Here is a 20,568-nt window from a genome sequence, read left to right on the forward strand (position 1 = left end):
CCTTCTTAAGAAGTGACATAAAAGGCATTAATATTGGATTCAGTGGATTCATGGCAGAAGATATCATGGTTAGAGTAAAGAAGGATATGTGAAGGGGTAATTATATTTATTTTTATATCACTGGTGATAGGGAGATAAGGGCCCAGAGGTCACATGGTACTTACTCTATGAACAGGAATCCTTATAGCTACAGTTGACAGGGTAAGATTTATGGTTTTAGATCACAAGAGACTATTATCTTTAGATCACAAGAGACTATTATCTTCAACTTCCCAAGTGCTTTATGCTAATAGTCTCATCTTACTCAAGCTCCAATACAAATTAGTAATTTATCTTTTAGACAAAAAGTGCTGTGTAGTACCATTGGTCCTAATCCCCTACACTTGAGAGAAATAAAGCAAATAGAACAGATGTCTTTCTGACAAGACACTCACTTGACCAAGGAGGGGCAGGTTTAGCTCTTATAAAATCTTGTTCCTGGAAAGTTATAAAAATTCACTAACACTAATAACGAGCCAATGGAGTGAGTGCCCCCTAGTGGACAGAAGAAAATCTTAGGAAAAAAGAAAAACCTCATATTTTTCCAGGAAAGACAGGATTGCCCACTAATATAGGCAACTTTTGAAGCCTAAAGATGAAAACCAGAAAGTTATATAAGTGCAACAGACAAGTTAACGTACCCTTTGTTGACAACAAATAAACAAAAACCTTCATTATCCCTAAATTCTGAGACATGAGTACAGTATAAACCTTAAGGTATGCACAGTTAAATCCTAACTTCTTTTTAACCAACCTCTCAATTCTTGACCAAGATCTTACTTGCTAGCCAGGTTTTTGTTGTCCCGAGGCTTCAACTCAGGGCCTCAGCGCTATCCCTGAGCTTTTCTGATCAAGGTCAGAACTCTACCACTTGAGCCCCATCTTCACTTCTGGCTTTTTGATAATTAACCAGAGATAAAAATCTCATGGGCTTTCCTGCCCAGGCTGGCACAGAACTGTGATCCTCAGATCTCAGCCTCCTGAGTAGCTAGGATTACAGGCAGGAGCCATGGGCACCTAGCTCAGAGTTTTTTCTAAATTATTGCCACTAAACATTTGGAGAACAGTTCTGTTGTTCAGAATTCCTATAATGCACTCCAGACTCTACCAGGTCCAATGCTCCCTATTGTGCATTTCACATCTATTAAGTTCTTCCCCAAAATAGTTTTGTAAAGAATACACCTAAAAAGAAAAGTCACTTCAGGCCATCAATCATAACTCAAACTCTCCATTTTCTGGTTCAAAAGATGGTAGTTTTAAGCTATGATAAAAAGACTTCTTACTGATCACTGAGAAGGAGGGGGAAAGGGGAAATGGGAGGGAGCAAAGAAAGGGAAGGGTACCAGTCATAAATCTGAATTTATATATTCCCTGGCAAGGGATAAATTAATTCCTGACTTGTAAGAAGAGTTCAGAAACAAGAAATCAAATCCTTAAGTTCCTACCTCTTAATAAGGGGGCACACTTTAGGATTGAAGCTAGGCCCTCACACAGACTAACCAAGTATTCCACCATTGAGACATCCTTGCCCTAAAGTTTTTATTTTGATACAGCGTCTTATTAAGTTGTTCAGGCTGACCTGAAATTTGTCATCCTCCTGCTTCAGCCTGTCCAGAAGCTGGGATCACAGGTATACACCACTGTGCTGGGCAGAGGCACACATATTCTTGAGCTTTATTAGAACAGTGGGTTAAGTCATCTTTGACTACACAAGGCGGAAGTGTACAATGAGGTGTTTTCTCTCCTGCCCACTCTTACAGAAGTTGTATGTGTCCAGTTTTTAGTTATCAACAAGATAACAAGATACAGGAGATATAGGCATGTTTAACAAATAGCAGAAAGCTGTGTTTAGCAAGCAAGTGGGAAGTACTGCAGTATGATGAAAACCTAGTGTTCAAAAAACTTCCTCATCTACAATGGCAACTACTATACTGAAATCACCTCAGAAAAGCTTCTACTGTACTAGATAAATATGACATTTCTACAACTAGAGTAATTTTGCTAGAAATAAATATATCATAATCAGAACATATTTCTTCTATAACCCTAAATAGCCAGTATCTAATCTACTTTCCCTAATTTAATGTTGCTATCCTTTTGTACCCACAAGAGTCAATGCCAATTAAAGAATGTTTGTTCCTAAATGAATGAAGCAGTTGCTGAAGTAAGCCTGCAGAATTACCTGGATCTAACCTGTGAGAAGCTCATAGGGAAAGTACAAACACTTTTGGGAAGCAAAGGGTTAGAGCAAAAAGTTCCCTCAGAGTCTGGAGCTTGAACTTTGGCTGTGGCACTTACTATATAGTCTTGAAAGTTATTTAACCCATGTCTCCATTTCTTCATCTGGATGATAGAATATTCATAGGGCAGCAATGAGTATTTATCATGTAATTGTATCATCATTAAAACTATGAATGGAAGCCAGGTGCCAGTAGCTCACACCTTGAATCCTAGCTACAAAGGAGACTGAGACCTAAGAATGAAGGTTTGAAGCCAGTCTAGACAAATCTGAGGGACTCTTATCTACAATTAACCAGTACAAAGCCAGAAGAAGTGGCATGGGTCAACTGGCAGAACCCCAATTGTGAGCAACAAAACAAAACAAAACCCAGTAAGAGTACAAGGCCCAAAGTTCAAGCCCCAATAACAAAACACACATATACACAGTATACCAACACACACACAAAACTACAAATGAGAGATCTGACAATACCTGTGTTAGTATTTAAAAAGGTATTAGGGGCTGAGAGTGTATTTCAGTGTGAAGGAAGTAATTTGTACAAGACCCTAAGTTTGATCCTCAGAGCCAAACCAAACACTAAATTGACTCATTATTCATTTTGGTATAGAAGGAATACTTTGAAATGGATTAAGGATAAAAGTCTTTTTCTGAAATACTTGTGCTAGTGATGTTTAAAGCACTGGGAACAAAGTAACCCTTTTTCATACCAAAGAGAAATATTGTGCCTTTACTTCTTAAGCTTTGAGAATTGCTTTCCCAATTAAAAAGAAAAAAAAAATCTAAGCTTCTAAAAATGAAGGTAAAAAAGAAAAACAAGAATTTATACAAAACTTATGGACTGGAGTTAAAAAAACAACAAAAACAAAGCAGCAGGGCATCCGCAGATCCTGCTTGTAATCACAGCTACACAGGAGGCAGTGATCCGAAGCTAGACTGGGTTAAGCTAGACTGGGCAGAAAAGTCTGTGAGACTCTTATCTCTAATAATCTACTCAGAAAACGCTGGAAGTGGTGCTGTGGTTCAAGTGGTAGAACCCTAGCTTTACGCAAAAAGAAACTAAAGGACAGCACACAAGGCTCTGAGTTCAAGCCCCAGGACAGGCAAAAAAAAAAAAAAAAAAAAGAACAAAATCTAGGTTTGGCTATTTAGCCTGAAGAACGTAATCTATCCATTCTATGTGTTCTGCTGAGTGGAGACAACATTCTTCTATACCTGTCTCATAAGATTTCACTGACATAATGGCATTACTATTTCAGTTACCACTTACCTTCCAAAGGAAAAACAAGTACATAGTAGCTTCAACTTTAAATAACTTCCTTTCTTGTCAGTTAATACCACAGTTATCAGCCTTTCTGGACTCTTAAAAAAAAATCTAGCAAGAGAAACCAACCCTCAATCTCTGGCCTCTGCTTCTAAAGAGAAATCTCTGTTTCATTTGTTTTCAAATATTCAAGAGATTCAACTAAAAGGTTCTTTCATATGCTTACCTTTGGAAGCTGCAGGAGCAAAGGGCCAGGAGATGGAAAGCATATATTGGAAAGAAAAGAAAAGAATCACACACAGTTAGTTGCTCAGCCACTCAACCTATTAAAGACTATTACTCATTAAATACTCTAGGCTGGAGATGGCAGTGACAGAATTCATACAAGAGGATTTTCAAAATGCATCCAAGATGGATGGTGGTGGCTCACACCTATAATCCTAGCTACTCAGGAGGCTGAAATCTGAGGATTGAGATTTGAAGCCAGCCTGAGCAGAAAAGTCCCCATTAGACTCTTACTGCAATTTATTACTCAAAAACCATAAGTGGAGCTGTGGCTCAAAGTGGTAGAGCACCACAGGGATAGCACCTAGACCTTGAGTTCAAGCCCCACAACTGAAAGAAAAGGGTTCAAACTGAGCTTGTGATATTCTATAATTTCACATTCCCATAGTTAAAGAAACACAGAATACCTACGTACAACAGTTCTATTGCACAACACTAGGAATCCCATAATACAAAAATAACTTATTTTCTTCTAAATGGGAAAACCCATCTCTCTTCCACTCAACATGATCTTCCCACTCTCACCTAGAGAAGGGACAAGAATGGGAAACTTATTCTAGACATTGGCGTTAAAGAGGAAGGTACTCACTCTTGGTCTGGGCAGAAAAGGTAAGGGTAAGTTTGGCAAAAAGTTCATTGTTCTCAAAGCGATCCTCTTTCACTTTTGTCCAGAAGCAGTCTTGAGAAAGGTCCTCAGCCATAAACTATGGATACAGGCAGAATGGGTAAGAGTTCCTAGGTTGAACCATGAATTTTTAATCCTAGAAAACTCAGTAAGGGGCAAATGAGGTGCCTATACTTGTGATCAGCAACATTTTAGGAGAATAAGGCTAACCTAAGACAGAGTATGTCTTTCATGGGGATGAGGAAATGCTTCCTATTTGTTTACAGGTGACTGGTCAAGTATTAGTCAGTCATGCTACCTGTCCTCCTTCTAATCTCAAACCTTGTTTCAGAAGTATTGAGGCATTACTTGAAATCGGCTCTTGCTCTACATTTCCCCCATCAATCTGGCTTCAATTTATTTTAACTTAGTTTCTAAAAACAAAAGGCTGGCTCAGAATCACAGGCATCATGGGCCACACAATGGCCTCTTACCCTATGGAATCAATCAGCATAATTTCAGTCATTTACACACTGGTAAAATGAGTAATGTCAAGTATTCATATTTTCTGAAAAAAGGCAAAAAAAACTTAATGAGAAGAGCAAGGCTTGCAGAACTCTCCATGGTAATATCTGAATATCCAATAGCAAGTAGAACTTGAAAATGGACAGACAAAAGCTCTACGAAAGGGAAGCTTACCCATGCACAGAATACAAAGTAGGAAACTGAAGTGGTAGGTTTTGTTTGCTTGAGATTTGAGACAGGGTCTTGCTACATAGCCCAAGATGGCCTAGAACCCCTAATCCTTCTGCTTAGCCTCCTAAGTGCTACAATTGTAGTCATGCACCACTACACCTGATTCAAGTGATTTCTCAAGATCTGCTGATGAAGAAATGAATAGACAGTCTCACCTTGGACCAGTTTGGCCTCCGAAGCTGCACCTCTGGCTTATAAATCTTTTTGGGGGTTAATCCAAATGGTAGGACTGGGGCTGCAGGAACTCCAAATCCAAAGGGGGGAGGTGGAGGCACACCTATTCCAGGGGGAGGTGGAGGAATGCCAGGACCTCCCGGAAATGGAGGTGGAGGTGGAGGGATTCCAGAACCACCAGGTAGAGGAGGAGGGGGAGGAGGAGGAGGCATTCCTGGTCCTCCAAGCAAGGGAGGAGGTGGAGGGATACAAGCACTCCCAGGCAAGGGAGGTGGTGGGGGAATACTAGCACTTCCAGGCAAGGGAGGGGGTGGGGGAATGCCAGCATCCCCAGGCAAAGGAGGAGGTGGAGGGATGCTGGAACCTCCAGGCAGAGAGGTCCCTGGCAAAGGAGGGGGGGGTGGAGGAGAAAAAACAGTACTACTTCCAGGAAGAGGAGGAGGGGGTGGTATACTAGGCGCTCCAGGTAAAGGAGGAGCTGGGGGTGGAGCAACAGTGCCAGGGTCACCAGATAAAGGAGGGGCAGGAGGAACAGCAGAACTACTAGGAGCTACAGCAACAGCTGCAGCAGAGAGAGAAGCGACTTCTTTCTTGGCATCTTCAAGTTCTTTGGATAGCTTGGCAACCTACAGAAACAATGATATGAGTTCTCCTCAGCCCACTTCAGGGACTACTAAGGCTGGAAAGACCCTATGAAACCTCTTAATAAAATTCCTATTTAAACATGGACTGAGAACAATCAGATAGAACTCATGATTTGTCTAAAGTCCCAGTGCTATAAAGTGACAATCAAAACTAGAACTCAAATCTTCACTTTATTAGTTCAGTGTGCTTTGTATTAAAATTTTCAACTTTTATGTTAAACTCTCCCTTTGATTTGTAGTAATATTTAAAAGATATACAGGTAATTATATAACTATTTAAGTTATTGTTATCAAAATATCATGTAACAAATTGTCTAAATATTACAACTGCAAAGAATGAGGATAAATCATATACTACTAAAATAAGGGAAAATTGGCAAGTAAGTAAATAATTCCATTGCTATTCCTAAATATATCAGGGAAGAACTTTGAATATACTTCTTTTGTTCTATGTCTTTCTGTAATTTCTAAACTTTTGGTCTTTAGTATTATTTATTTCCAAAACAAAACCCCAAACAGTAAGTGATTTAAGAAATATGCACCATCTACGTATTAGTAGCTGCTTCTTCCCTAGCAGTGAAATGACAGACTCTGGCTCTTTAAGATTTGTATAGGCTGGGGCTGTAGAGGGCAATTATAGAACTCTGTCTTCCCTGTTCAGAGTTACCTCTCCTGTGAGCTGGGACAATTCTGTTTCCAGGTTGTGTTTCTCTGTGGCAATCTGCTGTTTTTCAGAATCCAATGCATCCTTTTCTCCTTGAAGATTCTGAAGTTTCTGTTCAAAGTCATTTTCCATCTTTTTCATTTCAACTTGTAGTTCATGTCGAGCTGTTAACTCTGAGTCCAGCTAAAGAAGAAAGGAAAACAGGTTCACAGAAAGCTCTCTACTTCAATAAGGAGCAAAGTGCTATCCCACATAGTTTACTAGTTTATAACCTGTAGTTCAGATGCCAGACAATGCCTCAGAAAAAAGAATATGGCATGTGCATATGTGAATACACACATAGAGCACGATTCTGACCTTAAAATCAAGGTTCAAAGAGAGAGGAACCACAAAGACAATTTTCATAGTCTTTCTACAAAACAATACATAGACAACACACACACACACACACACACACACACACACACACACACACTAGTCTTTCTACAAAACAATACATAGACCACACACCCACACACACACACACACACACACACACACACACACACACACAACCTACAAGCTTGCTGGTGTCTCATATCTATAATCCTAGCTACTCAACAAGCTGAGATTCAATCATTTTGGTTTGAAGACAGTTGGGACAGACAAATCTGCAAGACTCTTATTTCCAATTAACAATTAATTCCAATTAACAACAAGAAAAAAAGCCAGAACTGGAAGCATAGTTCAAGATATAGAGTACCAGGTCTAAGTGAAAAAGCTGAGCCCTGAGTTCAAGCCACAGTACCAACACAGAAACAAACAAGGTGGCTCACACCTATAATCCTAGCTACTCAGGAGGCTAAAATCTGAGGGTCTCAGTTTGAAGCCAGCCCAGGCATGAGTGTCTTATCTCCAATTAACCAGACATAAAGCTGCAGCTCCATTATTAGAGTGCTAACTTTGACCAAAAAGCTCAGGAATAGCACTCAAGCCCTAAGTTCAAGCCCCAAGACTACCCCTTCCCATCACCCCCTGAAAAAATAAGCCCTAAGATTCAAAAGACATTAACCAGAATAGCCATGATAAAAGAATCCTGGTAGTCACTAGGACTGCAAACCTATTAGGCACAACACACTCTTCAATAGCCAAAGAGAAAAAGAGAACCCAGACAAGTTCTAATTCTTAATATCACAGGGCAAGAGGACTTGAGTTATACCATATATAAGACTATCATCTGTTTTTTTTATCCTGCCTGGTAACCAAGAACCAGTTCCTAGTATTTGAATAATAACAAACATGTACCTAATGCATCAAATAATAATCCTCAAATAAGGATATATCCCAAACAAACAAATCACCACCATATCACCACCAGTAACAAAAAATATTTGGAGAGAAGTGCTAGAGATCAAATCTAGGTTCAAATCTCACATATTTTAGACAAGCATAACCACTTATCCTTCAAACTTACCTTTTTTTCCAGCTCTGTAGCTTTGGCTTCAGATTTCTCCACCTTTGTTTTATCAATCATTTGATCTGAAAAAAAAAAAAAAAAGAATCAGTAAGTGAAGTTCACTTTCAGTTCTTTTGGTCTTCTCATTCCTAAACCCTTCAATATGTCAAAGAACAGTCTTCTGTCCTTTCAAGTAACAGCATCATTTTTTTCTTAATATTCTATATTAGACCAAGAAATACACCTTTTATTTAAGTTTAACCATAATTTCTGAGTGTAAGTAAAGCTATCAGAAGTGTGTATGATTCTTACGATTCTCTGAGGCCAGCAGGAGGCATAGATAACAGCTGAGAAAGGCACAGGTTTTTAAACTTATGTAGAAATAAGTTTAAGGACTCTATATTCCTAGGAAAGTTGGTTAAAGCCTAAGAAAGGTTTCTGTTTGGAAATTTCACTGAAAAAGATGCAAAATGAAAGGTAGAACCAACACATATTTTGAGAAACCAGACAGATTCAAATGCTCACCAATCAGTCCTTCAATATCAATCTGGAGGTGCCGGCACTTGAAATCAGGATCGGCCCCATTTTTGTGCAAAACTATTTGAGAAATACACTCTTCAATCAACTTATAGTACTGTGGTCTATGGGAAAAAAATGAAACAGAATTATCAAAAGGCAATCAAAATATAATTATCAAAGTATTCAGGATAACGAAAAGTTAACTGCTTTAATAATAAAGAACCTAAGAATAAATGTTCTGGAAAGAAATTTTTCATAAACAAAAGCATAACTGCTATGCTAAGAAATCACCATTTTCCGGGGCTGGGAAGGTGGCTCAGTGGTAGAGCGCTTGCCTTGCATGCCTGAGGCCCTGGGTTCGATTCCTCAGCACCACATAAGCAAAAAGAAAAAAGCCGGAAGTGGCGCTGTGGCTCAAGTGATAGAGTGCTAGCCTTGAGCTGAAGAGCTGAGGGACAGCGTCCAGGCCCCACGACTGGACCCCCCTCTCAAAAAAAAAAAAATCACCATTTTCCACACAAACTTCCATCTTTTATACTTCTGACAAGTGTGTAACTCAGTGGTAAAGCACAGGGACTCAATTTCCTGCAACATTCTCTCCCCTTCCTCTCTCCTCCCTCCCTCTCCTCTACTTGTTTCCTAATACTTTCTCCTCTAAATATTTAGGTTTAGCCTTGTTGTGAAAAATGGTTACTGCTGGATCTCCATTTTCAGGCAGTCCTTTATCATCCATACCACCCCATCCACAGCCTTCCAAAAAGAGCATTTTACTTCCTACATTTCTTCCATAGGTCTTTCAGTTAAAGGGAAAACTGACAAATTTCCTTATATCTTTGACAAATGACCCTAAATCCATGGTCTTGAACTTTTCCTTTTCCCTTTAGAGATCTTTGAATTTGAAGATTCTGCTTTTTCCTACTTAAGCTCAAGCCAAAACTTCTCATAAGCACATCAGCTTACCTAGCCTCATAGTCATTTCGGACCAACAATAAGTGCTGCAGGATGGATAGGAAGTGTGGCTCTGCTTTTGAATCCTTCACTGTGTTTAAGAGAATTTGGAAGATTTCACTAAAGTCAGTGGAAAGGAGAATAGGCTAAGGAAAGCAAATACTTAGAAACTGGGAAGGTGGCTCAGTGGTAGAGCGCTCGCCTTGCATGCTTGAGGCCCTGGACTCAATTCCTCAGCACCACATAAGCAGAAAAAAAAAGCCAGAAGTGGCGCTGTGGCTCAAGTGGTAGAGCGCTAGCCTTGAGCCAAAGGGCTGAGGAACAGTACCCAGGCCCAGAGTTTAGGCCCCATGACTGGACCCAAAAAAAAAAAAGAGAGAGAGTCTTATCTACAGGGACAGAAGATTCCTACTACTTGGCCTGAAGATCAAGCAGTAGACAGAATTAAAAACAGAACCACCTCGAAGTTACTTGTGAAATATAACCAAATAGGCATTGACATTATTCCCTATCAGTCCAAACATTTACAAAGATCTGAGGATTGTGGTTCAAAGCCAGTCCCAGGCAGGAAAATCCATGAGACTCTTATCTCCAATTAACCACGAGAAAACTGGAAGTGGTGCTGTGGTTCGAAGTGGTAGAGCACTAGCCTTGAACTGAAGAGCTCAGTACAGCACTCAGGCCCAGAGTTCAAGCCCCACAACTGACCAAAAAAAAAAAAGAAAAGAAAAGAAAAGAAGACATAAGCTTCTGATGCTTTGCTCATCATTTCCTACACTGTTCCATGTATTCAGTCTGTAACTGAATACAATGAATGTTTCATCTTCAAGTTACAAAAAGGATATTCCATCTCCATGCGAATGTCATCCAACCGTCCCTTCAGATCATAGGAATCTTCATCCCCTTGTTCATCAAAAACAGTTAGCTGCACTTTCATATCATCATTTTCAATCTCCCGAAGGTCCTGTCATGGCAAAAGAAATTAGGAGCTCAAAAGTGCCCTATGTGGCTAGACTTAAACCCTTTCACCTAGTTTTCAAGTTGAAAACCAGAGTTATTCCAGGGATGCTTGGGGCTGTAAATGCAGGAAAGAACCAGCCTTCCTAATGAAGTGCTTACCTGCAACACCTGATGCAGGCCCAAGCGCATCAATTCACTTCGGATGTGAACTCGAAAGTCAAGTTCTTCAGCTGGAGTGATGAGAGCATTGATCAGCTGTAGGCATCCAACCTAAATAAGAAAATTTAGTAGCTTAATATTAATGCTAAGTCCTACAGATCAACTTTCCATTCTCTATATATACCCTGGGGCTCCCAAATATGACAAGATGCAGTACAAGAACTAGAAGAATATCTTCCCAACTAGAGTAATGACACCGGGTTTGAGCAGAGGGCTCAAAAGTGTTTGCATTTTTTTTTTTAATTTCAAGGATCTGATGGTATTTGTTATTGTTAAGCATTGGTTTCCCTAATATGCACATAGATACTTATGTCTTTTTTCATCTCATGATAAGAAAAACTGCTCTTTTCTTTGGCTTTTTAGAAAAAGGTTCATCAATCCCCCCTCAAAACAAATCTGAAATACATAAAATAGATAGCTGAGAAACAGTGTATTTTATTTAAAAATCAAATGAAGCCAGTCATGGTGGAGACGCCTGTAATCCCAGCACTCAGGACACTAATTCAGGAGGGAGGATCATGATTTCTAGGCCGGTCTGGGCTATACAGTTACCGTGCTAGCCAGGATACATAGGCAGATGCTATCTCAACTCTTTCCAAAAGGTGAAGTCTTTATATTCTCAGGCCCAGTTTCAACAGGTATACATGCCTTGAGTGCAATAGAGGTCCCACTTTTTAATCCATCCAGCAATGGCTGGAAACGTTCCACTTCATCCATCTCAGCTCTCTCTGTCATTGCCTCTAAAACTCTTTCATTCCTGCCCAAGAAAAAGAAAGAGAGGGAACTGTTCAGGTACTCTGACACAAATATAGGTATATTTCACAGGAAGAAACAAGACATTAGCAATGAGTCAAACTTCTTAAATTCTTTTGTTTTTTTGTTTTTTGGTGCCAGTTCTGGTAGTTGATCTCAGGGCTTGGATGCTGTCCCTGAACTTCTTTTGTTCAAGGCTACTTCTCTACCACTTGAGCCACAGCTCTACTTCTAGCTTTTTGTGGTTAGTTTCCTGCCCAGGCTGGCTTCAAACCATGACCCTCAGATCTCAGCCCCTTGAGTAGATTAGAGGCATGAGCCACTTGTACTGGCTAGAATCTCTCATTTTTGCCCATGCCAACTTGGATGGTGATTGTTTGACTTACGCATACTGGGTTGACAAGTGTACGAAACCATGCCAAGCTATTGGCTGAGGTGGGGGGGGGTCTCACAAACATTTTCCCTGGGCTGATCTTGAATTGCAATTCTCCTGATCTCTGTGTAACTGGATTACAGATGTAAGCCACTGTGCCTGCCTTATACAATATTTTAAACAATTTTGTGCACAATAGCAAGGTTTCATAGTATAGAATTTTCACCTTTGGAGAATCATGATGGTGCTCAAAAGGTTTCACAGTTTATAGCACTTTTAATTTTTTGGATTTGGGATGTACAACCTATATTAAGATTCTATATTTATTTCTGAGAAGAAATATGGTTGTATGTAGTATTTAAGACTAAAAGGACCACTAAGCAACTCAAATTTCCTCCAGGCTATGAGAAAATGGTAAAAATGAATATGAAGTGAAATAAACTAGTCACATACATGTCCTCTGGTTGTGGTAGGATACAAAGAGCAGAAAGTAGCTTAGCTGCATCAATCATCATATTGGGAACTGCAGGATCCATGGCTCTGACCAGCAGCAGGATTCCTTCTTCTGTCTCCAACATAGTCTTGATTCCAAACTGGTAAGAAAACAGAAGGGAGGCTTGACGATGACAACCTCTAACTGGGTACAAGTTTAGGGGCAGTCAATTAGTCATGGACTTAATGGAATTCTCCCCAAATCCTTACGTTATTGAGTCCTATTCCCAATATCTCAGAATGTGGCCTTTCTGCAAATATATAATTATTACCGATAGAATTAATTAAATCTCAAATCACTCTAGAATAGAGTAAGCCCCTAATCTTATATGACTGGTCCTTAGCAAATACAAAATTTAGATCCAGACACACACATCATGGAGAACACACATCAAGGGGAACATCATGGAAACATAAAGCAGAAATCAGAATGATGCAACTACAAAACAAGCAATGTCAGTAATTTCCAACAAACCATCAGAAATGAGAGAGAAACATATACTCTCCTTCATAACCTTTAGTAGAAACCAACCCAGCTCATTATTAATCTTGGATTTCCAGTTCTCAGAAGCAAGACAATAAATTATTGGTACTGAAGATACTCAGTCTAACACTGGGTACAATACTTTTTCCTAATGTAGCTAAATGGAGATTAATATAGTGGCTCAAGTACAAGGCCCTAAGTTCACTCCTCAGTACCCTCCTCCCTACCAAGAAAGATGAATATAGCAACATAATTTTTGAGGGGAATCACAAATGATTAAAATATTTAATTTTTAGGTTTCTTTTTAATACTTCCTCAATTCAATAAGTTAATTATAACACAATTAAATAGTGAAAAAAGTTGACTTGTACTCAGCGAGAAATAGTTGTGGGCTCCCTGGGTTTAAATACTGAACTAACAAGAAAGACAAAAGAATTCTGAAGTAGGAATAGCCTGAAAAAGGAGAAACAAAATAAACAAAAAAGTGAACCTCTTCCAAACAATATTGGTAAGGCAATCCAAAGACTAGCAAAAGAATACAAAGTAAAAGTTCTGTTAAAATTAGGAAAAAAGGCCCATGGGAACAAGTGAATATGGCAGGGAATAATGGTTATGATACTAAAAGGGAAAGCTAAAAGGACTTAACCTCCTATTTTTACTTCCTTTTCAGAGTTTAGTCCACAGAAGAGAAAGAATGGGGTTCAATATGGAGTCTGGAATGAGAATGGGGAGGAAAACTCTCACCTTGTTGTTCATAAAAGCTTTCAAGCAGCGAATAACTTCATGCTGGTTCCGGCTATCATAGCTTCTGTGTGTAGAAGATATATAATGAGTGATATCCCTTTTGCATATAACTTCACAATCTCGCTAACAAGAACATTAGTAGTATCTTCAACTAGTAGCTGGGTAAAGTCTAGTACTTAGCACTTGGCCCAGAAATAATAACAAAAGTAAGTAGCTTAAGAGCGATCCCTCACCAATGATCTTTGGCTAAAATTCTTGCAATCTGAGAATTTAGTATCATTAAAAACCTGCTCTTTTGAATGGGCTGTAGTAAAACTCAATGGTAGAGTGCTTGCCTCCCTTGAAAAAGATCTGGGGTTCAATCCATTACCACTATCACCACCATCATCACCATCACCATCACCTGCCCAACTTCCTCTAAGCCCTTAAGTGCTAAATTCTATCAGGATAACATTCTACCTATTGCTGCTTGCTCTATTATTTCAAAGGCTTCAAGTCTGAGAAGGCAGACTTCAGGTACAGGTCCTACATTATTTTTGACTCAGGAAAATTCCAATAGAGGTCTCTCTGGTTCAGGCTGGCTTCAAGGTAGCCTAAGTCAGCTCAAGGTATTCCCAGAATTATTTTAACTCTGAAGTCAGAGTTAAAATAATCTGCAAATAATCTGCAAAGCTAACCTCAAAGACTTCCAAATGGGGTATGATCCAAACCAAATCACAGGGCATGTCTGGATAAAATCAGATTCTTTTTGCAGACTGAAAAAGAATCCATACTGGGAGACTGACTCTCCACTTACAAGATTCGAAGTCACAAAAAGTCCTTACCCAGAAGACTCCTCTTTCTCGTCATGAAGTCGTTTGAGGATGTCCAATAAGGAGGCCAGGCCTTCAGCACCAAATGTTTGCACCCAACTATAAGTAGTAGACAGAAACAATGCAATATCAAGTCAACAAAAATATTTGCCAAATATAGTTTATCCTGGAAACTCTTTATTCTCAATCCAGACCATTCTTATATCTGACTACTTAGTTCACCCATGAACTATAACGTTTAGTTTCTATTATTGTTATCTCCTCAGAATCCTTACCTGACAGGGTTGTTGTTGAGAGAGACACGAAGGGATTCCAGGCAGCTGAGCAGAGGCATATCCCGCAAGCCTGACCTCAACTCCTGAATGTACATCATGGCAGACCTGGAGCTCTCCTTCTGGCTCATGCCCTGGTCAAAAAGCATAGAGAGAGATTAGTGAGCAAAGTTTAAAATGTAAGGGCAAACATCATTCCTATCACAAAACTATGTGAGACTCAGAACTGACCATCCCACTCCCCATATGTACTTGAAGGTTTAAGTCAGGCAAAAAGTATATAATATCTAAGACTGGTAACTCAAATAAGAGTAAAATATGAATAGGCCTATATACTGGAATGAGCAGAACTAATAGAAATATCAGATGTTATATAACTTTGGCAAAATAAACAGGTTCATGATGAGGACACAGTCTCTCAGGTACCACAGTATACATCCCAAAACTCACAGCCTTGGAAGTGTGCAAGTATTGGGACACCATCTCTCTCTTGATGACAATGTCCTTTTCTCTTAATGGTTGCTGTTTTTCCTCATTGAGGTTCATATCCACCTAGCAGAAAGAAGGAAAAAAGCAAAAAATAAAACTTTCTTGAAATATTGAGATTACAAATATTTAGTGCTTAATAATCAGTATACTTAGCAATGATGTAAAAACTAAGTGATTACAGAATAAATGTTTTCTTGATTCTTAGACATTTAGCTATTATAGCTGGTATAAACTCCTCAGAGATTAAATGCAGTTAACATTTAAGTATAAATTCCTATAGACAACCAGGCCACTACAGATATATCATTTATACACAGCCTCACACACTAGCTCAGCTTTTTCACTCATGGCTAACATTTGAGCTACATCTCAAATTTCTTCTTTTGTATTAGTATTATTATTTGTTTGTTTTGTCAGCTGTGGGGCTTGAACTCTGGGCCTGGGCACTGTCCCTAAGCTCTTCAGCTCAAGGCAAGCACTCTACCACTTAAGCCACAGTGCCACTTCCAGTTTTCTGGTGGTTAGTTAGAGGTAAGTCTCATGGACTTTCCTGCCCCAGCTGGCTTTGAATTGTAATTCTCAGATCTCAGCCTTCTAGTAGCTACGATTATAGGCATGAGCCACCAGTGCCCAGCCCTTCTTTTGTATTATTTAAAAAAAAAAACGTACTCAATGTTTTTTGATATAGTATAGATCCTTCAAAATAAGAAACTGAAGCACTGGTACCATCTAACCACCAGTGAAATCTGCACCAAGTCTAGTATTTAAACCCCCCATTACTCTGACTACCTAGTGTCCTCTTCATTTATTGTTCCTCACTGAGGACAGCAAAATAAGTAACATCCAAGTATACTTCATAAGCCAACCTACACAAAGACAATTTTTAAAGGCCTTCCAGTGATTTGGAATCAAGCCTTTTCTTTTCAAATTTATCCCTATTCCTATCTCTCCATTTCTTCTTTGTATACAACTCACTGTAAACATATCCCTGCTTCATCAAAGATGGTCTCCATACTAGCACATGAACATGACCCCATGTCTTTGTGGTTAATGTGTTGTCAGTAGGACATTAATAAGTGTCATCCCTGATCAGATGTTCCCAAGCCTAACTCAGAGATTCCAATCTTATAGAGAGGTATCCTTATATATTTAGTCCTTAAAATCAGATTTTTGTAAACATTCTATATTAAGCTTAGGACTCTTTGCAATAAACATAGCTTAAAAGGGCCATGCAGGCAAGGCATTGGTAACTCATACCTGTAGTCTTGCTACTCAGGAGGCTGAGATCTAAAGATCATGGTTCAAAGCCGCCTGGGCAGAAGTCTATGAGACTCTTACCTCCAATTAACCAGAAAAGGGCTGGAAGCCAGGGTGTGGCTCAAGTGGCAGAGTGACAGTCTTGAGCAAAAAAGCCAACTGAGGGCTCAAGGGCCCAAGTTCAAGCCCCAGTACTGGCACATATGCATGTGTGTGCGTGTATGTATGCACACACATGTACACACACACATACACACACTATGCATCATGCTCATTGTGCTCACAAATGTATTCAGGAAGAAACAACATTTTAGGGTGCAAAACTTACCAGCATCTGTTCAAAGAGAATTAAAACCTGCTCATCTGAAATATCATTCAATGACTGTGCTGTAGGATCATCTCCATATGATGCAGAAGAATTTCTATGAGCAGAATTGGGTTTTTCCTTCTCTTTCTTAATTCTCATGCTGGTAAATCTCTCCAGCTAAGAAAGAGAAAAAAGTATTGCAACAAACTACATATCAAATAATCAACCCTTTCAACCTCTCATATGGTATGTATGCCTCCTTGGGTTCATAACCAGCTCAAGACTCTGCTGACATGCAAAGAAATCAGTCTTCCTCATACCCAACAGAGCATATTTACTCTATTTTTATTTAAATTCAGTTATAAGGACTGAAGTGGAAACATTTCAAACATCTTTAAAAAGAGAACTTTATTCTTAATTTTCCTCTGCCTTTTTTAAACCTTGTAACAGCAAAGAAAACTGAAAACATCTCATGTGTAGAGCTATCTCAATAAAACACTTGATTTCCCTCTAGCTATTCAGTAGAGCTATCTCAATAAAACACTTTGTTTCCTTCTAGCTATTCAAAAAAATGTGACTAGGCCCTCAGAAGACCCTTTCTTCAGAAAGTGACTTTAACACAGATAAATCACACAGAATAAGTAAGTAAATGCCAGAGACCACAAGCCATTCCTCCCCACCCCTCTTTTAAGGTATATTCCATGGCACTTAGGTTACAAAGGCAACAAAAGTTCAATGTATATTCTTCAAAAATCTCCTTTGCAGGACAACTAGTTAGTAAAGAATACAATGTCCTTTAGAGATATATATATATACCAACTGTGCACCAAGCAAATATTAAGGAACCCTTCCACATATCTTCAGTGAAATTGAAAACTTTAAAAGGAGCCATAAATAAATAAGCAATAGCTTATCAGCTCAATATATTTGAAAAGAATAGTAACTGCATGCAAGTGTTGTGGTACTTCAAATGACAGGAACCGCATACAGACTCTGCAAGTCAGGTTAGAGATCAAAGGCTGTTGCCCAAGTATGAAGATTAATAAATGTGCAAAGGAAATGCATGCAATGGACCAGGCTCAGAGAAAAGTTAGGAAAAGCCCTTAGGATGCTCTGAGGCTAGAACCCACATCACCATTACATATTAAAGAAAGTCAAAATTATGGCAAGTCAAAGTTATGTTATAGTTTAGGAAATGAGCTAGAAAAACATGCACATGCCAAACAAAATTTTCTTACCTCATCTGCCATGAGCCGCTTTAAAGTCTAAGAAACAGGAAAAAGAAGGAAGAAAGAAAGAGGAGATCAGTGAAATACTAAGAAACCTCCCAAACACCAGACGGCTTGGGGGTTGGGACAGGAAAAGAAAATAATTGAAAGGCCCTAAGTTTTATTTTCCACAAACTACAAGGTTTCTGCACAAGTACTATTTAGCAAATTCCCTCAGATAAAGAACAGGGAGAGTTTTAACACTAGTATATGACTCAATCTACCAAGTGCAAAGCCCTGAGTTTGATCCTCACAACCACCAACACAGGTAGGCAGGTAGGTAAGACAGGTAGGTAAATAGATAGCAATAACTCCCAAGTCTGGCTTTAGAGAAACAGGAGTTCTCTCACATTGTTAAATATAGTAGAAAACACTGTGGCTACTTAGGAAAACAGCAAAACAGAAGGGAGTGTCACTGTAGTTCAAGCGGTAGAGCGCTCGCCTTGAGCTGAAGAGCACAGGGACAGCGCCCAAGCCTAGGTTCAAGCCCCACAACTGACAAAAAAAAAAATAATAAAAGTGCTCATAGTAACTGGGTGCCAGTAGCTCAGGAGTCTCAGATCTGAGGATCAAGGTTCAAAGCCAGCCCAGGCAGGAAAGTCTGTGAAACTCTTATCTCCAATTAACCACCATAATTTGGAAGTAGAGCTGTGGATCAAAATGGTAGAGTATTAGCCTTGAGTGCAAAAGCTCAGAGACAGCATTTAGGCCCTAAGTTCAAGATTCATCGTGACTACTACCACCACCACCAACAACAAAGTGCTTATAGTTACACTAAAACCAAGAACAATTGAAATAGCCATCAAGAATAGGATGGAGGTGAGAAGTATGGTTCAAGTGGTAGAATGTCTGCCTAGCAAGTAAGAGACTCTGAGTTCAAACTACAGTACTGCCAAAAAAAATTGTTACCAATAAATAAAAAAATAAATAAACTAGTAAATTGACACAACAGAAGTCAATTATGTAAAGTGAACAAACTACATCTACCTACAAGCATACTGAATTATTTACACTGAGGTTAAAAACATATAAAACAAGCCAGGTACCAGTGGGCTCATGCCTGGAATTCTAGCAATTCAGAAGGCTGAAATCTGGGGATCAGGGTTGAAGGTAGCCCAGGCAGGAAAAGTCCATGAGATTTTATCGCCAACAAAGTACTCAAAAAAGCCAGAAGTAAGCCGGGCGCTGGTGGCTCACGCCTGTAATCCTAGCTACTCAGGAGGCTGAGATCTGAGGATCGCGGTTCAAAGCCAGCCCGGGCAGGAGAGACCTTGAGACTCCTATCTCCAATAAACCACCAGAAAACCGGAAGTGGCGCTGTAGCTCAAGTGGTAGAGCGCTCGCTTTGAGCTGAAGAGCTGAGGGACAGCGCCCAGGCCCAGAGTTCAAGCCCCACGACCGACAAAAAAAAAAAAAAAAAAAAAAAAAAAAAAAAAAAAGCCAGAAGTGGCACTGCTCTCACCTTGAGCAAAAGAAGCTCAGGGACAGTGGACAGGCCCATAGTCCAATTGTGTGTGTGTGGGGGGGGGGGGGGGGGAGGAGGAGAGATACACTTACACACATACACAACTAAATTATTTTAGTATACAAAACTATAAAGGGAAAGATTACCACGAATGTTAGAATGGTGGTTACTTGGGGTTGACATAGATGATGATTACATAGGTGCTCAGATTGCAATTACCTTGTATGTTTTATATTTACATTTATATGTACATACTATACATACATCTATAATTTTTAAAGTATGAAATGAGTAAGTCAAGCAAAGTGGTCATTTTTTATTTTATTATTATTTTTTTTTTTTTGGTCGGTCGTGGGGCCTGAACTCTGGGCCTGGGCACTGTCCCTTAGTTCTTCAGCTCACTCTACCACTTGAGCCACAGCACCACTTCCAGCTTTTTCTGCTTATGTGGTGCTGAGGAATCGAACCCAGGACCTCATGCATGTAAGGCAAGCATTCTACCACTGAGCCACCTTCCCAGCTCCAAAGTAGTCATTTTTTCACACTTTAATTATCTTTAGCCATATTTCTTTTGTTAAGGTCCATGGAAGAATATAGTAAATGCCTCTAAACTAATGTTTCTAAAATAAAGAAAATGTTCTGTCCTTGCCAAAAATCTATTTTCCTAGCTTTTTTATGGACAGGGAAAATCTACAACATTATGTTTATGTTCCTCATGTCAAAGTTCAGTAAAAGCTGTTGTAAGCTGTCAGTCTTTGCTTTCAATGATACCGACATCTTCTGCTAGCCGAGTACTAATCACTCATCATAAGAACCTTGCTCAGCATCCTTGGAAATTATAGTTACTTCATTTGTGTTGCTTACTAGTAATAAAAGAAGATGATGAGGCAGAAACAGCACCACCCAAGGAGACCAATAGTACAGTTCCATATAAGACAGTCCTACCCTAAGTACATCACATGGCACACAGAGTTGAAACAAGCCACAAAGGAACCAATGTATACAGTTTAAGTTGTAACACACAAGGTTCAATTATCGGTTCCTGGAGCAATTGCTTCAAAAACTTTGTCCCTAAAAATAAAAACATTCCCTCAGAATGAAG

The 20,568-nt window shown here is 39.3% G+C and overlaps 1 protein-coding gene across 1 annotated transcript in view; it reads right to left on the reverse strand.

Annotated features, from left to right (window-relative positions):
- The window catches only part of Diaph1 (diaphanous related formin 1), a 104,721-nt gene that overhangs the window by 48,790 nt on the left and 35,363 nt on the right, over positions 1-20,568 (reverse strand). Inside the window, exons 2-18 of the mRNA XM_070036249.1 lie at positions 17,972-17,998; positions 16,755-16,910; positions 15,131-15,232; positions 14,684-14,814; positions 14,421-14,507; positions 13,597-13,660; positions 12,330-12,469; positions 11,399-11,507; positions 10,691-10,801; positions 10,417-10,535; positions 9,584-9,700; positions 8,630-8,745; positions 8,123-8,187; positions 6,673-6,852; positions 5,343-5,987; positions 4,417-4,531; positions 3,769-3,777 (exon numbers count right to left, since the gene is read on the reverse strand). Coding sequence (XP_069892350.1) covers positions 3,769-3,777; positions 4,417-4,531; positions 5,343-5,987; positions 6,673-6,852; positions 8,123-8,187; positions 8,630-8,745; positions 9,584-9,700; positions 10,417-10,535; positions 10,691-10,801; positions 11,399-11,507; positions 12,330-12,469; positions 13,597-13,660; positions 14,421-14,507; positions 14,684-14,814; positions 15,131-15,232; positions 16,755-16,910; positions 17,972-17,998 — 2,293 coding nt within the window. The remainder of the gene's footprint in view (positions 1-3,768; positions 3,778-4,416; positions 4,532-5,342; positions 5,988-6,672; positions 6,853-8,122; positions 8,188-8,629; positions 8,746-9,583; positions 9,701-10,416; positions 10,536-10,690; positions 10,802-11,398; positions 11,508-12,329; positions 12,470-13,596; positions 13,661-14,420; positions 14,508-14,683; positions 14,815-15,130; positions 15,233-16,754; positions 16,911-17,971; positions 17,999-20,568) is intronic.

This window comes from Dipodomys merriami, unplaced genomic scaffold, assembly GCF_024711535.1.
Source record: "Dipodomys merriami isolate MVZ:Mamm:240054 unplaced genomic scaffold, mDipMer1.0.p SCAF_27, whole genome shotgun sequence".
Classification (NCBI taxonomy): Eukaryota; Metazoa; Chordata; class Mammalia; order Rodentia; family Heteromyidae; genus Dipodomys; species Dipodomys merriami.